General features: G+C 40.4%; 1 protein-coding gene across 1 annotated transcript in view; it reads left to right on the plus strand.

The window, feature by feature from the left end:
- Positions 1 to 1,639: 1,639 nt before the first annotated feature.
- SRBD1 (S1 RNA binding domain 1) overlaps positions 1,640 to 21,697 on the plus strand; it is a 231,114-nt gene continuing 211,056 nt past the window's right edge. The window contains 4 exon segments of the mRNA NM_001133776.1: positions 1,640 to 1,680; positions 7,435 to 7,514; positions 10,784 to 10,964; positions 13,040 to 13,426. Coding sequence (NP_001127248.1) covers positions 7,435 to 7,514; positions 10,784 to 10,964; positions 13,040 to 13,426 — 648 coding nt within the window. The 5' untranslated portion in view covers positions 1,640 to 1,680.

Consider the following 21,697-nt stretch of genomic DNA (forward strand, 5'->3'; position numbering starts at 1 on the left):
TTGACAGCCTGTAGTGGGAGTGGCTCTCTTGTGGAATTCCAAGGGAAATATTCTCTGGACAGTCCTTATTTGCCTTTAGAGTAGGCCACTACCTACATACTTTAATTTTAGAGAACCTGCTTCAGATTTTATTTTCCCCAGATGTCTGATGTCTAAAATCTTAACAGGCTATTTATTTTTGTGATTTTTTTTTCTTCCCCAGCTGTAAGGCAAAAATCCCTTGTGGGGAGAGGAAAGTCAAGGTTCAATGCTTTGCTGGCCCACTCTTACTCTCCTCCTCACTGTAGTGAGGCTACTACCTGCATACCCAACCCCTGAATCTAGACTGTTTTGCTTGGGTCTCCGTTTCTTCTGGCTGTATCTGGTTCCTACTCTTGGTCGTAAATTCCTCCAGGGCAGGAATTATGTCAAAAGACTTTGCAGTATATTAGTTCACCTTTACCCTTACTACCTCTGCAATGATTTGAATGTCCCCTTCAAAATTCAAGTTGAAACTTGTCATTGTAATAGTATGAAGAGGTGGGAACTTTAGGAAATGATTAGGTCATGAATGAGTTAATTCCATTATCACAGGAGGGTTAGTTATTTTGGGAGTCAATTGGGCTCACATGACTCCCCCACCCCTACCCCAGTGTGATGCCCTCCATCATATTTTGAGACAACAATAATGTCCTCTGTCTTGGACTTCCCAGCCTTCAGAACTACAAGCCAAACAAATCTCTTTCTTTATAAATCTATCAGTCCATGGTATTTGGTTATAGCAGCAGAAAATTGACCAAGACAACCCCTTACCATAAACCTGTGTAGCAAATGCAAAATCAAAAGTAGGTGAATAGTAAACAGTACATTATTGTTGTTGATTTCTATGATCTGGTTTCTCTTCCCACAATCCTGAACGGTAAGGTGTTCTCTAGTATTTTTTCAGGACCATAAATTGTGAAGGAGACTGTGATAGTAGTAGACAATTCTAGGCCTTCTGGAACCATCACGAAAGGCAACATACTACTGTGCTAATTAAAAGGAAAAAAAATCCCTAAACAATCTCAGAAACTGATCTTTCCTGGCCAACAATCTCAGATATAGAAGATTAGATTTACTAAATTTAGAAAGAGTCCTGGTTTTTTTTTTTCCCAATCACAAAAATTATCCAGTAAAATCTATGCTCACTTCGGGTAGATCTGCAACAAGACACGTTCACAGGTCATTTCAATAACTTGCTAGGCTCTTCAGTACTCAGAGTCCCTGGAAATAAGTCATTAGCAGTGGAAAGCTGCTTTTTAGAATTTTCTAAAACAAATCCATGGGGTTTTGATCTGCTAAATTCGAATGTAGACAACAGCAGCCTTATTTCCCTACTTTTATAATCTAATTTATTTGGCTGTATCTGTGGGCTTAAGAGTTTAGTGTGCTTGGTAAAAAACACGTAAAAAAAAAAAAGTCATTTTTCATTTCTACGAACCAGCCCCACCCCGGCGCTCTCTCGGGATCCTCGCTCTAGACCCGCCTCCGTCCAACCTGGCTCCGCCCCGTCCTGGTAGCGCCGCGCCTTGGAGGTCCGTGGCTAACTTGGTCCGGAAGAAGCGAGGCGGACCTTCCGGCGTTTGAAAAACTTCCGGCGGGAACCGGAAGGTGCGGTGGCACACACGGAATCTCGGGTCTTCTGACGTGCTGGGCGGGAAGGTGAGCTGTGCGTGCGCCTTGGCGGTCGTCTTGCGGGTTCTCAAGAGCCCAGCGCCCGGGCTCTGGGATCTTTGGGGCCATTAAAAAAGTTCTGAGCGCTCATTTGGGCAATAACACCCCTTTTTTAAAAGTGAGAAGTTCATTACATTTTACTGTCAGCGGTGTCTCACAACCGACCACCCGAAAACCCCTCCTAGCTACCTCGTGACACCTCTTTTCAGCCAAATTGCTGCAGCTCTTAGCGCATAACAGACATAGAAAAGCCTGGGCAAACCTGTTTTTTTTTTTTTTTTTTCTTTTGAGACGGAGTCTCCCTCTGTCGCCCAGGCTGGAGTGCATGGAGCGATCTCGGCTCACTGCAAGCTCCGCCTCCCGGATTCACGCCATTCTCCTGCCTCAGCCTCTCGAGTAGCTGGGGCTCCAGGCGCCTGCCACCACGCCCGGCTAATTTACCTGGATTGTTTTTATACCTAAAATTATCGGAGGTGGGAGAGGAAGCACCCTTTTCACGGTCATGGTGGCCCTGTCTGAATCAACTGCACCTTCTGTAGTGCGCCTGGCATCTAGGAGGCGCTCAGTCACCGGAGGAAAGGAATGAATTGGGAACTCTCTAGGCAACTTTCTTCGAACCCCTCACGTGACATGTCATTAACATATTGTGTGTGGAATGGGAAACCAGACTAGTCTTGGTGTTCCAGGCACTGGGCTATAGTCCTTTGCCACATATCTTTCCCCTTTGAGTAAACTGTTTCACCTTATTGGGTCTCAGATTTCTGAATATAGCGGGACTATCTGATCTCAGGTTCTTTCAGCTCTAGTATTTTGTTTTTGTGACTTGGGAATCTGCTAGTATTCAAGCACTCTGTTGGTCCTTCATGGAAACTTGTTTAGGTGCCTCTTAAGAAATTGTCCTCCTTTGTTCGCCTTCTTGAATTTAAATTTTTTTTTCCAATTTTAATTTAGTATTTGTTAGTGTGCACGTCCTTTTGCCCCTTTCTCCTGATTTTCAGTCGTCCTAGTTTAGTGGCTCTTCCCTTAGTAACATCATAGCAACCTCCAAATTATTGACTTGGAATATGCTCATGTGCCCACAGTGATTAAGATAGTTTGAAAGGAGGGAAAAATCCCAAGTCACTGAAGTATAGGAATATTCTTATGTGCCATCACTTCTTCAGAAAGAGATGAGTGCAATGTGTGGCATTGCCTAAGAGTGGTGGAAAATAAATGTATATTCCTCTTTAGAGACCATATTTGTACATATTGTGTTCATTTAATAGTTGTAGGGCATCTGTTAAGTGCTAGGCCCTATGATACGGAAGTGAATAAGGCACATGTATTTCCTTCTTTCATGGTATTTACTCTCTTGACAGCAGTGCAAGCAATAAACAAGTAAAATGAATAATTACAGATTATGTTATAACCTACTGTATACAGGAAGTAAATAGGCTTCTTTTAAAATATAATTGAGAAACCTATTTTAGGCTTGAAATGTTAAGATCTAAGGGATGCAAGGAGCCAGTCAATTGACAAGCAGGGGGAAGAATACTCCAGGCAGAGAGAACCTGAGGTGGGAAAGAATGTTGTGACAAGAGCTGAGGAGCTCCAGCAAGTAGTAAAGGTGGTTAGAAAGGTGAGCAGAGCTCAGTCCGACAGGGCCTTTTCAAAGGCCTCATAAAAATGTGGCTTGATTCTAAGTGAAGGATGGGGTGGGAAGTAATTCATTGTTTCCAAAGTATATTCTAAATGATCTTGAGTTGATAAGTGGAGAATGAGTTGCAGGGGCAAGAATGGAAGTAGGGAGGGCAGTTAAGAGGTGAGTGTAGTAGTTCAAGTGAGGGAGGTTGAGGACTAAAGGCTCACTGAAGATTGCGGAGATCCAAGACATTTTGGAGGAAGATCTTATGTGACTTACTAATAGTCTGGATATGGGAGATGAAAGAAAAAAAGATTTGCAACATTTTGAGTTAGCAAATGGAACTTTGGAGGATGATAATATGCTCATTTTCTTGATTGTAGTGATGTGTATACATATGTCAAAACTTATCAAATTTGTACACTTTAAACATGTGCAGTGTATTGCATGTCAATTATATGTCAGTGAAGCTGTTAAAGAATTTTCTGGCCAGGCGCCGTGGCTCACACTTGTAATCCCAGCACTTCGGGAGGCTGAGGCAGGCAGATCACCTGAGGTCAGGAGTTCAAGACCAGCCTAGCCAACGTGACGAACCCTGTCTCTACCAAAAATACAAAAATTAGCTGGGTGTGGTGGTGCACGCCTGTAATCCCAGTTACTCAGGAGGCTAAGGCAGGAGAATTGCTTGAACCTGGGAGGTGGAGGTTGCAGTGAGCTGAGATCACTCCAGGCTGGGTGACAGAGTGAGACTGTCTCAAAAAAAAAAAAAAAAATTTTTTTTTTCAAGGTTCTGGCTTAGCAAATAGGTGGGTGCCACTTATTGAGATGGGAAGGACTGGAATAGGAACAGGTTTTAGAGCAAGAAATGGTCATCAAGAGTTCCATTGTGTATGTGTTAAGTTAACTGTGAGACATCTAAATAGTTTCAGAGACAGGCAGTTTATTATGGAAATCTGAATGTTAAAGGCAAGGTTTGGGATGGAGGGATTAGGATTGTTAATAAGTAGGTGACATCGGTATGTAAAACCGTGGAGATGGATGAGGTTTTGGTTAATCTAACAGGTTTTATGACACAAAGTAAGAGGACATGGGAGTAGTGCAGATGGAGAAACAGGCCTCAAGAATATTGGTGTTTAAACTGGAGAATACATACTCCTGGGGGTGTACCTGTCGTAGGTAGTTTTAAAGACATAATTTCCAGGTCTTCAGCTTTTGTATATATTCTTTCTAGATCTGATCTGCTTGAAATTGGCTTGTGTGTCCATGCAGATTCTGCTTTCCCACCTTTACTTTTACATTCATATTTTTAACATTTGTGAAAAGAAATATTACAACTTACTCATCTTTCCATGGTATATTGCTTTCAGGGTGCCTAATAAAGAGGCAGTTGGAAATATTTGATTTAGGGGAGCCTTCTTTAAGGATAATGGTTAAGCAAAAACATAAGCCTGCCAAGGGTTTGCCGGTCCCTATTTTAAACACATTTCTGTTAAGGCTGAAGTGTGGAGATAGAATTGGTATATGGTAGTCTGTGTGGGAATGTTCTGAATTCAGGCATATTGTAGAATGTGGTGGTAGGAGTGATTGTAAGGTGATCTGGGTGGGTTGTTTGATGGGAAGCTTAGCACCTTCAAGTTTTTACTCTTGGATTCTCCAGAGAAAAGCCTTCCCATTCTCCTCCCTAGAGGGCAGTATTTTGGGAACTTAGTGGCAGAAGACTAGGGTTCTCTGCCTTTAGCATTCAGTCTGTATGGTTCCCATGCCCACAGTCTAGACTGTTTCATTAATACCTTCTCCAGAGAATAAACTTATAGACTTTTTCCTGGGGCAGTTGCCTAATAGCATGAAGTGAGGTAGGACACCTAGAGATATTCCTTTGTCAGTTTATACACAGCCCTAACCCCTTTCACCTTTAATTCCAAAGGTATCAGCTACTGTTTCATGTGAATTTTTTTTTTAGAATACTGCAGGGTAAATTGGTTTGGTTCTCAAATGCTCCCACTACTGGCTTGGGATTTTAATTTTTATGTGTTGCAATCTGTTAGTCTTTTTGGTTTTGGAATTTTGAGGAGTCATGTTTAGGAAAACCTCCATTTCCCCATCTCCACTCAAGAGTATGAAAAGAATCACCTTTATTTCTTAGTTCTTTTGTAGTTTTATTTTGTACATTTTAAACTATTAGTTATTGGGGAATAAATTTTTGTTAATGGTGTGGAGGTAGGGATTAAACTCCTTTTTTTCTTCTAGAGGAATAGCTAGTTGTCTCAATACCATTTATTGAATAATCCATTTTTGCCCTGCCCTGATTTGAAATGCCACCCTTGTCATACACTAACTTCCTCCATTCTTGTTTTGTTGCGGTAAGATACACATAACATACAAATCACAATTACCTGTTCTTTCATGATCAATGTCTAAAAAATACTAATTTGAGAAAGGATAATCTTTATAACTTAATATGCCAAAAAGAGAGTGAAGGGAAAGATGGAAGATTATCCTGTCTACTTCCTGCAGACTGCTTTCCTGTTGTTCTGTTGGTTCCCTCTGAGCACTATTTTGCCCAATCATTGTGCACTTACTGGACTGAGTTGAGCTATAGCTGCTGGAAGAACATATTCACTTTTGTGACAACCCCTTTAGTATTTCCATGAGCGATTATTTCCTCTTCTAAGTAGATGTTAGAACCAGAGGCATTATAACATAATGACTGGGTCAGAAACTTGTTTGAAGGGTTCTAAACATGTCAGAGTCTAGTGCAGTCCTTATGGTTTGATGGTTTTATGGTAATAATATCAGGCAGCCACTTATAAAGTCCTTTATTAATTAATTTTAACAGCTAATTAATCTTAACAGCTAAAGTAATTTTATTTACTTTCCTGTATTGTGTGATGTCTCTGGTTATTTGTCTTAACTTTTTTTTGCAGCTTGGCCTTTGAATTTGGTAAATAGTTTTTAGTCACATAGTGATTAATCATTTTATTTAAGTTTAATGAGCTTTTATTATAAGGGAATGATTATCTTGTTTTAAGAATAACCTGGCTGCTTACTCAGTCAATCAGCATCATTTATTTTATTGCCAACTTTGTAGAGAGACCTCTACTTTATTCATTAAGAATATATAGAATAGGCCGGGCACAGTGACTCATGCCTGTAATCCCAGTACTTTGGGAGGCCGAGGTGGGCGGATCACCTGAGGTCAGGAGTTCAAGACCAGCCTAACCAACATGGAGAAATGCTGTCTCTACTAAAAAATACAAAATTAGCTGGGTGTCGTGGCGCATGCCTGTAATCCCAGCTACTAGGGAGGCTGAGGCAGGAGAATCGCTTGAACCCAGGAGGCGGAGGTTGTGGTGAGCCAAGATCGCGCCATTGCACTCCAGCTTGGGCAGCAAGAGTGAAACTCTGTCTCAAAAAAAAAAAAAGAATAGGAAAAAAATGTTTCTGTCTTTGAGATACAGTTTATTAAAGGACTTTATAAGTGGCTGCCTGATATTATTACCGTAAAATAACACAGAATACTTAAGCACACAATTCTTAAAAAATGAAGCACACAATTTTCCTACAGGTGTCACCCTGTAGGAGTTTATATTTTTCAAATGATGGCCCATACTCTTAAGAGTTTTAAACCACTGGAAGGCTGTTAGCTACTCTTTTATTTTTTGAGACCGAGTCTCACTCTGTTGCCCAGGCTGGAGTGCAGTTATGCAATCTCTGCTCACTGCAACCTCCACCTCCTGGGTTCAAGTGATTCTTCTGCCTCAGCCTCCCCAGTAGCTGGGATTTCAGGCGCCCACCACCACATCTGGCTAATTTTTCTATTTTTAGTAGAGACTGAGTTTCACCATGTTGGCCAGGCTGGTCTCGAACTCCTGACTTCAGGTGATCCACCCTCCATGGCCTCCCAAAGTGCTGGGATTACAGGCATGAGCCATGGTGCCCAGCCAGCTACTCTTTTAACTGGCAGCTACATAGCAGGGGAAACTGGTGTTTGGGCTTGTGAATAAACATCAGTTTTTGTTTTTCTCCTATGAAATGTTAGTTTTGAATGACCCATTACTTGTAGCCAAATAAAGTGATCAGAATATTCAAGTGTTGCTGATTTTATGTTCTGTTTCTTCTAGATGTCATCATTGCCAAGAAGAGCAAAAGTACAGGTCCAGGGCGTGGTACTAAAAGATGAATTTTCTTCATTCTCTGAGTTGTAAGCATACTGGTTTAATATGTGGGTAGGGGAATGATGAATATTTTGATAAGGAGTAATGCATTCTGTCACTTTCTAACTCCTTGAGTGATGTGGGTAGAAAAAACTTTTTTTATTCATTCATGCAACAAATATTTGTTGAACTCATGCTGTGTTCCAGGTTCTGTCTAGTGTTGCTAATAAAGTATCGAAAGGAGAGAGAAAGTAACCAACTAAATATATAACATAATATTTACACTAGAATGTAAGCTCCATGAGAGCACAGCGTTTTATATATTGCTTTAGAGCAGGATTTTTCAACCTCTGCACTACTGACATTGTGTGCAAGATAATTCTTTGTTGTGGGGGCTGTCTTTTTTCTTGTAGGATTTTTAGCAGCATCCTTGGCCTCTGCCCACTGGATGCCAATAGCTTCCTGCTAAGTTATAACAATTAAAAATGTCTCCAGACATTGCTAGATATCCCCAGTTGAGAATCTCTGCTTTAGAGTCATATTAGGTGCTCTGAAGATATTTGTTAAGTAAATGACTGATAATATTTATAGTAATAAGTACTATAAAGAAAAATAAAACAGGGCAGGGGATAGAGAGCATAGTGAGTGGTTGCAGTCGGGGGCCGTTTTGGATAGAGTAGTCAGAAGGTTGTTTCGGAAGATGTGGCAAGAGATCTAGATGAGATTTGGGGGTGCAGCTTGCAAAGATCTTGGGGATGGGTGTTCCAAATAGAGAAAGCAGCAAGTGCAAAGACCCTGAGGCAGGAATAAGTTTGGTGTGTTCAGGGAACAGCAAGAAGACCAGTGTGGCCAGTCTAGAGACATGAGGCAGAGAGTAGTAAGAAATGAGATTGTAATGAGTAGGATCTGGATCTAATAGGCTTAGATCCTTCTCCTTAGTCCCTTTGACTTCTCTTCTCACCAACCTCTAAATGTTGGAATCCCTCAAGGCTTAATTCTAAGCCCTCCCCCCTCTCCCCTCCCCGTTGGTAGCTGATCTTGTCTTATGGCTCAATATAAAAATCTCAATTTTATACAGTATCTCCAACTTGATCTTCCCTGGTATTAGAATTTTATTTGAAGTGGGTTGGGAGGCCACTGGAGGGTTTTGGGTTGGGATATTACATGACCTGGTTTATATTTGTAAAATATTCTGGTTTCTTGGTGGAGAATAGACTACAGGGGGCAAAACTGGAAGTAGGGGAAATGAGTTAAGGAGATTATTGTAGAAGCATAGGATTCTAGATGTGAAAGTGATGAGAAATGGTCTAATTTGGGATATATTTTGAAGGTAGAGTGGACAGGACATGGTGGTGGATTGGATTTGGGGTATGAAAGAATGACAGACATTTTGGAAAGACTGGAAGAGGAACAGGTGTGAGAGTGGTGGAATCAGGAATTCAGTTTTGTACTTGGTAAGTTTGATGTGATTGCTGGACATTCAGGTGAAAGTGGATATACAAGTCTTGAGCTCAAGGGGGGAAGGTCAAGTTGGAGATACTATATAAAATTGAGATTCCCAGCTGGGTGTGGTGGCTCACACCTGTAATCCCAGTGCTTTGGGAGGCCACGTCGGGCTGATCACTTGAGGCCAGGAGTTTGAGACTAGCCTGGCCATCATAATGAAACCCATCTCTACTAAAAATACAAAAATTAGCCAGGCATGGTGGCACGTGTCTATAATCCCAGCTACTTGGGGGACTGAGACATGAGAATCACTTGAGCCCAGGAGGTGGAGGTTGCAGTGAACCGAGATCATGTCTCTGCACTCCAGCCTGGGCGACAGAGGGAGACTGTCTCTAAATAAATAAATATATAAAAATAAAATATAGATTCCTCTATTGAGAAAATATAAGATTACCTGGCAAGAGAGCATAGAGGGAGGAGAGGACTGAGGACTAAGCCTCGAGGGATTCCAACATTTAGAGGTTAGGGAGAAGAGGAGTCAAAGGGGCTAAAGAGAAGCTGCCAAGAAGTAGTATGAAAACCAAGAGGTGGGGTTCCTGTATATAAGGGATATGCTCTAAGGGGTGAGTGCCAGATGCTCCTGAGAGCTGAAGGGATTGGGAAGGAGAGTTGACTAGCTGCCTTAGAACTATTTCATGTATAACACAACGGTATCTGTGCTTGTGTTTTGTTCATAATAACTAAAGGGCCTTTAGTCTTGGTGATATTCCTTTGTGAAATAGGGTTAGTCAGTAATCCTGGTTGATAGGTGATGAGACTAAGGAGGGAAGAAGTCATGCTGCTCAGTTTGGTGATAGTATGAGGAGTGGAACCCTAGTTTTCTATTTCATTGGTTTTCTAATTATAGTTTCTTTCAGTTCCACTGCTGTTATGTTATTCTGATTATTCCTGTTTTTTGTTTGATTGTTTGTTTTTGCTTACCAGGCTTAATGGCATCTCTGAAGAGAACACCAGTAGTTTGACCTATCATAATTATTCTCTTCTAGAGCATAATTTAGCTAAGAAGTCATCCAGTCAGGTTTTTGCCCCCATGAAGAACTTAACATTAAAAAACCCAGACTTCCCTATTCACTCATCTCAGTAAAGGAAATCTCACTAATATTGACCTTTTACATTACAGTAGAAATGGAATTAACTGGGTTGGCAGGAGCATGATGGTCCTTTAACAGAGTTCCCATGGCTGCTTTTTCTCTGCTCTTGCTGTGAGTTTGATTCTTTGTTGTTGGAAAAGTACTGTAGTCGCACCTGATCCAATCTAATCAGGAAAGAAATCCATTCTGTGAAAGGAAAAAAGGGTTAATTAAAGCAGTTGGAAGGGTCTTGGTGCTGGCTTTTAATGTAATTTAGGGTGTTTCCTAGAGCCATTTCTCAATCCTTTCGTTGATTTGAATAACTTAATACAATTTAAATGAATTTGATTAGTAGTTGGGAACTTATTTAAGTGCTTTTCACTGTTAAAATTGAAAAGCTCACATTGACTATAGTTTGACATGACCCAGTAAATTACTTAAGGTAATAAATTATTTTCTGTGTCTTGAATGAATGTGTGTATGTGTTTGTCAGTTAGGTGAGAAGAGAATGGAGAGACAGAGCTGTGATTTACAGCATACTGGGGTATTTTTATACTGGCCCATCATCAACTCTGTTGGTTCAATTCTCAGCAATAACTGTTCACAGCCTGTACTCAATCACTCCATTTTATATTAAACACCTCCTACTTTATCATTTTTTCAAGAATCATGCATCTCTTTTTTACCTTTGACATTTGCTTTTATTTTTCCTGGAGATTATTCTGTTGATTTACTTCTAGATCATCTGCCTCTGAAGAAGATGACAAGGAAGATAGTGCCTGGGAGCCCCAAAAGAAAGTTCCCAGAAGCCGTAAACAGCCCCCTCCCAAGGAATCCAAACCAAAGAGGATGCCTCAGGTGAAGAAGAATGCCCCACAGATCAGTGATGGCTCAGAAGTCGTTGTTGTTAAGGAGGAGCTGGTAGGTGCTATAGCTGGATAGAGGGAACTCTGTAGTGTCTTCCTGATTGGTGATGTTACTTTCTTATTCTACAGAGTAGGACAAGGCATGTAAATGACAAAAACTGCCAGCAGTGGCATCCCCTACCATGGGTCTTAATTTTTGGGTCTGTACTGTGTTTCTTTGTCTAGTCCCTTTTCCTTCTCCTAGGAGTTGGTCTGGGTGTGGTAGTGCTGGTAATGATGGTAGCATTAGCAAATAGTTGAGTGCTTACCATTAGCCAGGCAATGCGCTCAACATTTCATTTAAATGATCTTACTTAATCTTTATAACAACCATTGAGGCAAGTGCTTTTATGCTGATTTTATAGATGAGAAAGCTGAAGAAAGATGTTAAGTGACTTGCTCATGGTGTACAGATAGTAAGTGATGGAACTGGGTTTCTAAGTTAGGAACATGATTTTGTCAACATTTTGGGAACAGATATATCTCTCTTGGGTGTTTTTACATCAGTTGTGTTCACAAGAGAGATAAATACAACCAGAGTGCTGGTTTAATATTTAATAATTTAAAATAATAATCTTAAGGACTTGAAATTCTTATGGCCAGCCTTTTGTTCTCCTTGGAGGCTAATCTGAATAGGGAATTAAGTAGTAATCAGAAATTTACTTGATGAGCATGGACTCAGAATAGGATGATAAGATAAATCCATTTATTTGAGTTTATTGAATGTCCACTGTGGTCTAGGCACTATGCTTGTCACAATGACAATTGAATGTTTTAATAGCTTGAAGCTAAGACAGTGGCTGACAACACCCTTTATGATTGATACTTTCTTTAGATATGTCAATTCATTTGATTAGGTTATCAACTCTTTTAGGCCTGGGAGTTATTTTATCTTTATATCTCTGCTCTGATCCGTTCTATTTTGGGCAAAAAATTTAATACTCAGAGGGCTCTCTAATGTTCATTATTTTCAAGTTCAGATGGTGGTGGTGGTAGGTTGGCATTGGGGTGGAGGTGCTCTTTATTGTAGTTCTAAATATTTTTAATAGTGATTCTGGAAAAAATACTTGATAAAAGAGAAGATAGAATTTTGACTAAAATTTAGTTTGGGAATCGTTCATGTTTGTGCCATCTGCATCATTTAGGTAATGGAGAACAGATCAGCTTAGGGGTAGGGTCTTTATCTTATTTACACTATCCCCAGTGCCAAGATGGGTGCCAAGTCTCATTTCTTCACACTTGAGCTGTCACTTGGATTGGGGGTCAGTGGCAGTGCAGAGTGTAGTCCCTAGATACCTGTGTGGGCTGCTGTGCCGACTCTTGTTAAAGAAAAATTCCTGACATTAGCCTGCTGTCATTCTGTGTTCTATCCTCTACTCTTCAGCAGAAATTGGTGGCATGTGTAGCCTGTTGAGTTGTATGAGTCAATGTGTTACTTTTCTGTCTGCTAGGTGGTTGACTTTGATAGCAAGTTTTAATCTTGGTTTTCTGGCATGTGTAGACCTATCCTTTACTCATTTTTAAAAATTAAACTGCTTATTTCTAAATAGTTGACATGCAATGGCAAGAAATAATAGAGGAATTCCATGTACTCTTTATCCATTTTTTCCCAAATGGTATAGCATCTTGCAAATCTATAGTAAGATGTCACAACCAAGATACTGACATTGATAAAATCCACTGATCTTATTTAGATTTCTCCAGTTTTACTTGTATTCATTCATGTGTATGTATATGTATGTACTTGGTTCTGTGCAATTTTATCACACATGTAGGTTTGTGTATCTACCATGACAGAACAGTTCCATCACCACAAAGATGCCTAGTGTTGCCCTTTTATAGCCACACCCACCTCCCCCCATCATCTCTGACCCTTGCCAACCTCTAATCTGTTCAGGAATGTTACATAAATGTATTCATATAGTATGTAAGTTTGAGATTGGCTTTTTTTCCCACTCAACGTAATTTCCTTGAGATTCTTCCAAGTTATTGTGTGTGTCAATAATTTGTTCACTTTTATTTGTGAGTAATATTCCCAGGAAATTGCTTTTTATCTTCTAATTCTCATATGTTCTCTTTGTGGTTTGATAGAATAGCTCTGTGGCTATTGCTGATACTGCTTTGGAAGACAGAAAAAATAAATTGAATACTGTACAGACTCTGAAAACAGCCAAGACAAAACGGAAATGTGCGGCACAGCCACATGCAGTTCGAAGGACTAAAAAGCTGAAAGTTGATGAAGAAACCAGCAAAGCCAGCTACTTAGAGGGTGAGAGTAATAGTTCAGAGACACCATCCACAAGCACTGTGTGGGGAGGTACATGCAAGAAGGAAGAGAATGACGATGAGTTTACATTTGGTCAGTCCCCTTTAAAGAAAATCAAGACTGAAACGTGTCCTCAGGGGCAGCCTGTCAAGTTTCCGGCAAATGCCAATCATATTAAAGAGGAGGTGGAAATGAATTGGGACATAGTACAGGTATGTGCAGCCTTTTTCTGTCACTTTAGTTGTTTTGAGTGCTTTCTTTTTGACTAGCACAGGGGTTGTACTGTCTAAGGGAAGGGCTGGGGGTTTTCAATTCCCTCTTCAGTTTTGCCAGTGATTTCTGGAGGCTTTCCTACTTGTTACTTTCTTGGGTACACTGTTTTGTGTTGTAACTAATCATCAGTTCTTCTGCTAAGATGCATGGCCTCTCTTGACCTTTTGCCATGGTGTTTTAGTGAACATACACTATGTAGACAGATTGTACCAACTGGTTGGGCTCCCACAGGTTCATTGTTAAGTTTTTGCTTTGAACTTGGACTGTATTTTCCTATAAAAGCAGTGTAGGTGATTAGGTCACTGGCTGTTCATACATCGGTTTAACCCTTAGTATAATGTCGTAATGTACTACAACAAGGCCTAGCGATTTTTGAAAGGAAATTCTATAATAATTCCAACTTGAGATGCCAGAATTATATGTCTTACTACAGGGGAAATCAGATTTCTCCCAGTTTTTTTGGCTGGCTTTGGGGACAGTGTTGGAGACCCGAAGAGTAGCTAGTGAGCTTTTGTCTGTCCCAGCACATTCTGGGACCATTTTAGACTTAATTATGGTAGTGCCTCTCAGGGTAGATGGGAGTGACTTCCCTCCCTGTTATCTGTCCCAGTGATTCTGTTGTGTACTCTTTCCCTTGCTGTGATTGTGGCTGTAGAGCTGAGGGCCTCTGCTGGATGCTGATTCCACTTCTCAATCTAGGACTGCCTGTGTGTCACAAATGTCTTTGTACCCATGCTGCCTTTTCTATTACCTATTAGTAAAATGTAATTTTTTTTTTTTTTTTTGAGACGGAGTCTTGCTCTGTCGCCCAGGCTAGAATGCAGTGGTGCTCACTGTCAGCTCCACCTCCTGGGGTCACGCCATTCTCCTGCCTCAGCCTCCTGAGTAGCTGGGACTACAGGCACCCGCCACCACGCCTGGTTAATTTTTTGTATTTTTAGTAGAGACGGGGTTTCACCGTGTTAGCCAGGATGGTCTCGATCTGCCTGCCTTGTGATCCGCCCGCCTCGGCCTCCCAAAGTGCTGGGATTACAGGGCATGAGCCACTACGCGTGGCCTGTCACTGGTAATTTTTAATCATGATTTTTCTTCCCTCTGGTGCACTAAGGAATAGAATGTTGCTTTACAGCTTTTCCTCTTACCCTTGTTCCTGAATGAATAGTCCAAGGTATCTTGGAAAAACAGAGTATAATTAGGCTCCTTTCTATGCCTTCTTTTTCTTTGTTCATTTAGACCTAGAAGGCAGCGTTTTTAAAGTGTGGTCCATGGACTACCTGCATCAGATTCACCCTGAAGCTGTTCTTAAAGGTCTTGGTTCCAGACCAGTCCTACAGAGGCAGGTGGACATGTACCACTTCCCTTCTTTTTTCCTTTTCTAACACTTTTGAAGCTTATTTCCATTGTTGATGTAGATCCACCTCTGGTAGTTGACAGTGTGCAGGAGGAAGTTAAGAAGTTTTAGACTGTGAAGTCTCTGGTCTTTGAGATTTGGTAATAAGTTATTCATAGTAAAGAGCTACTTATTCTATGACTCTGCTTCCCACCCTGTGTTACAGGGAAAGAGATGTAGAAAATGGCCCTGCCTTAACCTTTTGTCTCTAGGTTACAAGTATATAAGCTCTTTGTAATGAGCTTAAGTAGAAAAGAGTTTTTCACCAAGGACATAAGGGACCTTTCAAAGAACAAAAGGGACAGAATGTGGTCAAGTCTCCCAAAGGACTTGAACCAGAAATTGGAAACTGTGAGGACTCAGAGAAGATGCTGTTAGTTTTCTCTCTATCTGGTGTCTTATAATCACCAATTTCTGCTGCTTCTCTGTTTGAGTTATTATTTTCTCAGCAGATGAGATTTTCTTGCTTCTTTACAGAGGATAGAAAATGACAGCTCCCTAGTTTATTTGCCATTAGTTTTATTAGTTACATAGACTGACTAGTTACTTCTGTATTCCAGTTCCAATTTTTTTTTTTTTTTTTTTTTGTGAGACAGTCTCACTCTGTCACCCAGGCTGAAGTACAGTGGCGCGATCTTGGCTCACTGCAACCTCTGCCTCCCAGGTTCAAGCGATTCCCCTGCCTCAGCCTCTTGAGTAGCTGGAACCACAGGCATGTGCCACCACGCCTGGCTAATTTTTTGTATTTTTAGTAGAGACGGGGTTTCACCATGTTAGCCAGAATGGTCTCCGTCTTCTGACCTGGTGATCTGCCCACCTCGTTCTTCCAAAGTGCAGGGATTACAGGTGTAAGCCACCGCACCCGGCCTCCAGTTCCAAATTTTAAGAAGAAAGTCTGATTGGCTGAATTTGGGTCAGGTATCCATCTCTGGTCCAGTGCTTGGGGTGCTGAGGCCTCACTGTATTTTAGAAATATGGCTGCCAGGGCTCCACCTCTGTGTGTGTGTGTGTGTGTGTTAGGGTTGTGGGGGGGTGCAGGTATCCATCTCAGGGCTCCACCTCTGTGTGTGTGTGTGTGTGTGTGTGTGTGTGTGTGTGTGTGTGTGTGTGTTAGGGTTGTGGGGGGGTGCAGGTATCCATCTCTGGTCCAGTGCCTGGGGTGCTGAGGCCTCACTGTATTTTAGAAATATGGCTGCCAGGGCTCCACCTCTGTGTGTGTGTGTGTGTGTGTGTGTGTGTGTGTGTGTGTGTGTGTTAGGGTTGTGGGGGGGTGTTCTCTGAGAAAAGGAGGGCATTTCTGGGCCAGAAGATGTCTACTTCAGAGTTCAGCTTTAGAATGTAAATTTATAAATCTAGGTGATGATTAGCCACTGTTGACAAAGATTTACTTAGGTTTCTTTTATCATAATACCTTAAGGTGTTGGTTTACAGATCATAATACTTACCATTTATTTATAGATGACTTGTTAGGAGCTCGGCTCTGTACTAGGCACTTTACATTTGTTTAATACATTATCATGATGGATTAGTAGATACAATCGGTTAACCATCAAAGAATCCTTTATGGATAGGAGTAGAATAGACAGAAAACAGGTTTGTTTGTTCAGAAAAACCATCTTAAAGTTAAAACTTACTGGGAAATTACTGAGAATTGACTCAAAGTATTTGTAGAATTTAGTTTCTAGTTTGCGTCATTTCTCTAATAGGTATAACTAAAGTTGATTTCAGAGCTTTGAGAGAAGAAAATTTGTTCTGCAATTCGTTAACCTAGACTTTTAATGTTTTGTTAGGGATGAATATCTGGGTTCACTAATGAGTTCTGTAATGTCACTAAAATAGCAGCTAAACAAAGCCTTTTGGAAAATACATTACAAGAGAAGGGCAAGATTACTTGCTGAGTAGAATGAGGAGGGACAAGTGTATGATGAACGATAGGTGCCCAGCTGCCAGAAGGTGAGTGACAAATGAAAAGCAAAGAAAGAAAAGTTTTATTTGTAAGCTAGTAGCAGTAATGTCCTTTGTTGTGTTGTGGGAACAGTGACTTGGAAGCAAGTTGTCTCATTTAAAGGCACAAGAACTATTTTATGGCCTTTTGCCCTCTTAGAAAATATTTTGAAAATTATAGGCATACTAGATTTTCCTTTTAATTCCAAGCAATTTTTTTTTCCTCTTCCTTTTTTGAAGTGAATTTTGACAGCTGAAAGCCTATTCTCTGAGAATCTGGGCACTCCTTGCCTGTGAGTTGGGAAGTCGTTTTTGGGACGCTGCCACCTTTGCTGAGCAATCCGATGGCAATTATTAAGCTCAGCATTTTCCTGGTGGGTTCAGGGAAATTGCCTGGGAAACTATTACGTGTGAATTTACATGTTTGGGTTTTTTTTATTTAACCAGTTGCAATTATCCTTCCTTAATTTTAACTTGAATTTTACAGACAGTTCTTGTGGTATATGTGGATTTCCTTTCCTATACTTTTAAAATTTCTCCGTAAACAGGAGAAACTTTGTGGGAGAGAAAGTAATTTTGTCTCAAAACTGTTTTCCTGCTTGTAAACATGGTTGAGAACAGGGGTACATGTTGGAAAAAGAGGGAACTGACAAGAATGAGAGTCAAGTAATACCAAACCAGAAAATCAGAAAAGTCTTGAACATTTGGATAAGGATCAGACTCAACGAAATACCTGTAACATGCATATTATCTGCCACAAAATGTATGTCCAAATTCTTTGGGGAAATCCTGAATAGTTATCTAGTTAGCAAGGAATGGTTAATGAAACTTAATTGTATAGAAATTATTAAGTATTACTAGTTGAATATGAGGAAATGTCATTTATATTTCCTTCATTTTGTGTACTGTTCCCCATGGCCTTGGCCACAGTGATAACTTTGTCCTCTGTTTTTTTCCGTTCAAGGTGTATTTCTCAACTCTGAAAACTACAGATTTTTTCAGGAACATCACTGTCTTGTTTGGAGAGGCAGAACTATGTAGTCAACACTTGATTTAGTTTTAGGCTTGTCAAAAAGACAAAATTACAAGTTTAGTTTAAAGATCTCTATTGGGTTTATGATTCTAGAATCAAGCAACACTTCATTTCATAAAATAGGATAAGTGTTCTAATGAATTGAGCAGGGGAGATGGTTTTATAGATAGGACTAATGAAAGCAGAAACAACAGAAAGTGGATTACTTTCCTTGTAAGGTGGAGAGAGGGAGACAGAAAAATAGAAAAATAACAGATAAAATGAAGTTACTTCAGTCTTTTTGTATAAGGATTAACGTAGAGGGAACTTTATTATCATGCCTATTGAAGATTGAAACTGGCCTGTTTGATAAATTGGCTGTTATCATTCTTTAGATTTCTTGGAAAGTCAGATAACAACTTTGTTTTAGTTTGATGACTTAAACTTTAGCCAGAGTGAGTCCATTTTGATTTTTAGTCTATGGAACATAGGGTCTATCGGGGCCTACTGCAGGAGCTTCGTCCAAAACAATGGCCTCCTATAATGTTTTAACAGACATTATACATGAATGTATTTTGTTTCTATTTCCTGATCCGGTGTTGGGGATCACCAGGTCTTTTGACAGAAGCAACCTACTCCTTTTCAGCGCTTTCTCCCGAACTGCAAATGTATGATTGTGACCAGAAACTAGTTTTTGTTAAAGTTATTTTGCAAATATGTTATGGATACCACGAACTATAAGAATTTGAAGAAGTGACCAGCTACAGACAATTTTTGGGAAAATTAAACTGCTCCAAAGGTGGTGGTGGTTCAGTTTCTTTTGGGAGTGGTGAGTGTAGGGGAGTTGAGCAGCCATGTGTAATATCTTAGTAAAGTTTGCTACACAGGGAGAAAAGGCAAACAAAACCTTTTTTATTAGCTATTTTCCCTTTGTTGCAAGAGATTGTGTGGGATAGATTGTGCGGGATTATGTGGGTGAAAAAAGCCATGGGTGACAAAATTGGGGAAAGAAGTGAGACAAAAAGCAGTCAACATTTCTGAGTTGTGTATCTCAGTGCAATTCTGTGTATAAATGCGGAACCACTTATTAGGTTTAACCTATTTGTCCAGGAGAAATTAAATAAGAGAAATTATATTGCTACTTTTTGTTAATATAATTTAGTTGGTAGTATTTGTTATGGTCTTTTTTAAAAAACAACTTTTTTTTTTGAAGTATAACATACAGAATATTGTACATAAATGTACAGCTCAGAGATGTTCAAAAGTGTAACCAGCAACAAGCTTCCAGAACATTACCAACATCTCAAAATCCCCCTTTATACTATTTTCCAATTCCTCCTTCTCTCTCATACAACCACTCTTCTGATTTCTAACAGCATAGATTGGTTTTTCCTTTTGCAATCTGTAAGGAAACTTGTGTGTGTAGTAGAATAAGTGATACAGTGAAATAACTAGGTAAGGGTAAGGAGAACAGCAGAAATCAACAGCTTTTCAGAGGGGAGGTGGCTAGTTGCTGGTTTGGGAGTGATTTAGAATAGAAAATTCTCTCATTTCCACTCATTAGAGAGTCATTTAACTTAGATATTCTTTTAAAATGCAGATGCTGCCTGGATGATTAAGGCTATAGTTTATTTGCTTGATGCCAAGATGTTTTCTTTTTAACTGAGGAAATAGGAATTTCCTTTTGGAGGAGTAAATCTCAGGACACTTTGGGAAAAAGCATTTTCTTGGAGGTTTTAGAGAGAGGGCAGTTTAAGCCATGAGATCTCATGAGACTCATTATCCTGAGATCAGCATAGGGGAAACTGCCCCCCATAATTCATTGCTTCCACTTGGTTGTGCCCTTGATACGTGAGGATTATGCCCGAGGAATTATCTTGCTTGGCATATAAATTGAATTTTTGAAGAGGTTATATAGCTTGTGGAATTTTGGGCAGTTTACTTTTTTGGCCCTCAGTTTTTGCATTTGTAAAGTGGGGACAATAAAGTACCTTTCTCACATAGTTTAAATGAGTTTATATTGACTGTGTAAAAGTGTTTGGAACATAATAGACTCTATAGAGGAATTAGCCTAAAACAACAGTCAAAATAAGTGCCTCTGTCTTAGAGGTACAAAAAATTTTCGAGAGTGCCTTTTTTCCCCCATACTCTCATTCCTATCTGCCAGTTAATTTTTTAAAAATATAAAAGTAATAAATGTGAATCGCTTATAAGTGAAAACTATAGTAGTTGTTTGCCCTACCCCTTCCCAACTCTAAGACTTGTTCTCTGTTTTTAGCTCTTTTAGTTGTTTCTTTGTTGTTTGCCTAATTTTTCTAAAACACACATTGTTACCCCAGAGTTTCTGATTGAGTGGCTTTTGGGTGAGACCCAAGAATTTGCATTTTTAACAAGTTCTCAGATGATGCTTATGCTGCTGGTTTGGGGACCACACATTGTAAACCACTGCTGTAGTTCATAGATCTCATCAACTCTTGAAAAGGGGGTTGACTCAACAGGTGAGACCAAACAATGAGTGGATCCGTTGTTGAATGGCTTTGTTACCAGTGGAAGGTATCCGAGTTACTGATGTCAAATCTGTAAGGGTCTGCAGCAACCTCAGTTTCTGCCTCCTCCTCCGAAGAATTCGACTGAGGGGCATAAGGCAAGAGAGACCAAGGCAAACTTCAGAGTAGGAGTGGAAGTTTGTTTAAAAGGCTTTAGAACAGGAAAGAAAGGAAAGGAAAGTGTGCTCGGAAGAGATCCAAGCAGGCACTGAGGTCAAGTGTGGTGTTTAACTTTGATCCTAGGACTTTATAGGCCGGCCCCTTTCCTGTGATTCTTCCCTTAGAGTGGGCTGCCCGCGTGTGCAGTGCCCTCCTTATGCTTGGGAGGTGAGTACGTGGTGTGTGTTTAGGAAGTTGTACATAGCCCATCTGAGGCTTTCTTTGCTTCTCTGGTGGTGTGTCCCTGTGTATTAGTTTGTTTTCATGCTGCTGACAAAGACATACCCAAGACTGGGAAGAAAAAGTGGTTTAATTGGACTTACAGTTCCATATGGCTGAGGAGGCCTCAGAATCATGGTGGGAGGCAAAAGGCACTTCTTTCATGGCAGCAGCAAGAAAAAATGAGGAAGAAGCAAAAGTGGAAACCCCTGATAAACCCATCAGATCTGATGAGACTTATTCACTATCACAAGAATAGCACAGGAGAGACTGGCCCCAATGATTCAGTTACCTCCCACTGGGTCCCTCCTACAACACGTGGGAATTCTGGGAGATACAATTCAAGTTGAGATTTGGGTGGGGACACAGCCAAACCATATCACACTGGAAGGTCATACTCCACCATTTTGTCTCTCAATGTGCATGTCCAGGAAGTTGCTTCTCCCTGGTGTCTGCATTTAGTTAACACTTCAGTGTAATAAGTATGGACCATCAGGAAATGGCCTCTTCCTGGGGCTGGCTGCCAATTTATCACTTTTAGAGAGGCAATGTGATAATTGCTGAACCATCACCCAACATTCCTAGTTGGGGAGGGGGGCTCTCCTGCCATGCTCATGCCTGTCTAACTACCTGTAACAGCTTCATATTGAGTATAGGATATCAAGTTCAAACTCTATATAATTCACCATGTAGCCTCATCCACCTTTCCATTTCTCACCTGATCTTCACACTCCTTGTACATGTAACTGTCCAATGGGTTCACTTTGCCCACTGCTTACACAGAGCCTATTTATCAAGACAAGGGAATTGCAGTTGAGGAAGAGTAATTCCCACAGACCCAGCTGTGTGGAAAACCGGAGTTTTAGTATTACTCAAATCAGTCTCCCTGAAAACTCGGGAATTGGAGTTTTTAAGATAATTTGGTGGGTAGGGGGGCCAG

This window comes from Pongo abelii, chromosome 12, assembly GCF_028885655.2.
Source record: "Pongo abelii isolate AG06213 chromosome 12, NHGRI_mPonAbe1-v2.0_pri, whole genome shotgun sequence".
Classification (NCBI taxonomy): Eukaryota; Metazoa; Chordata; class Mammalia; order Primates; family Hominidae; genus Pongo; species Pongo abelii.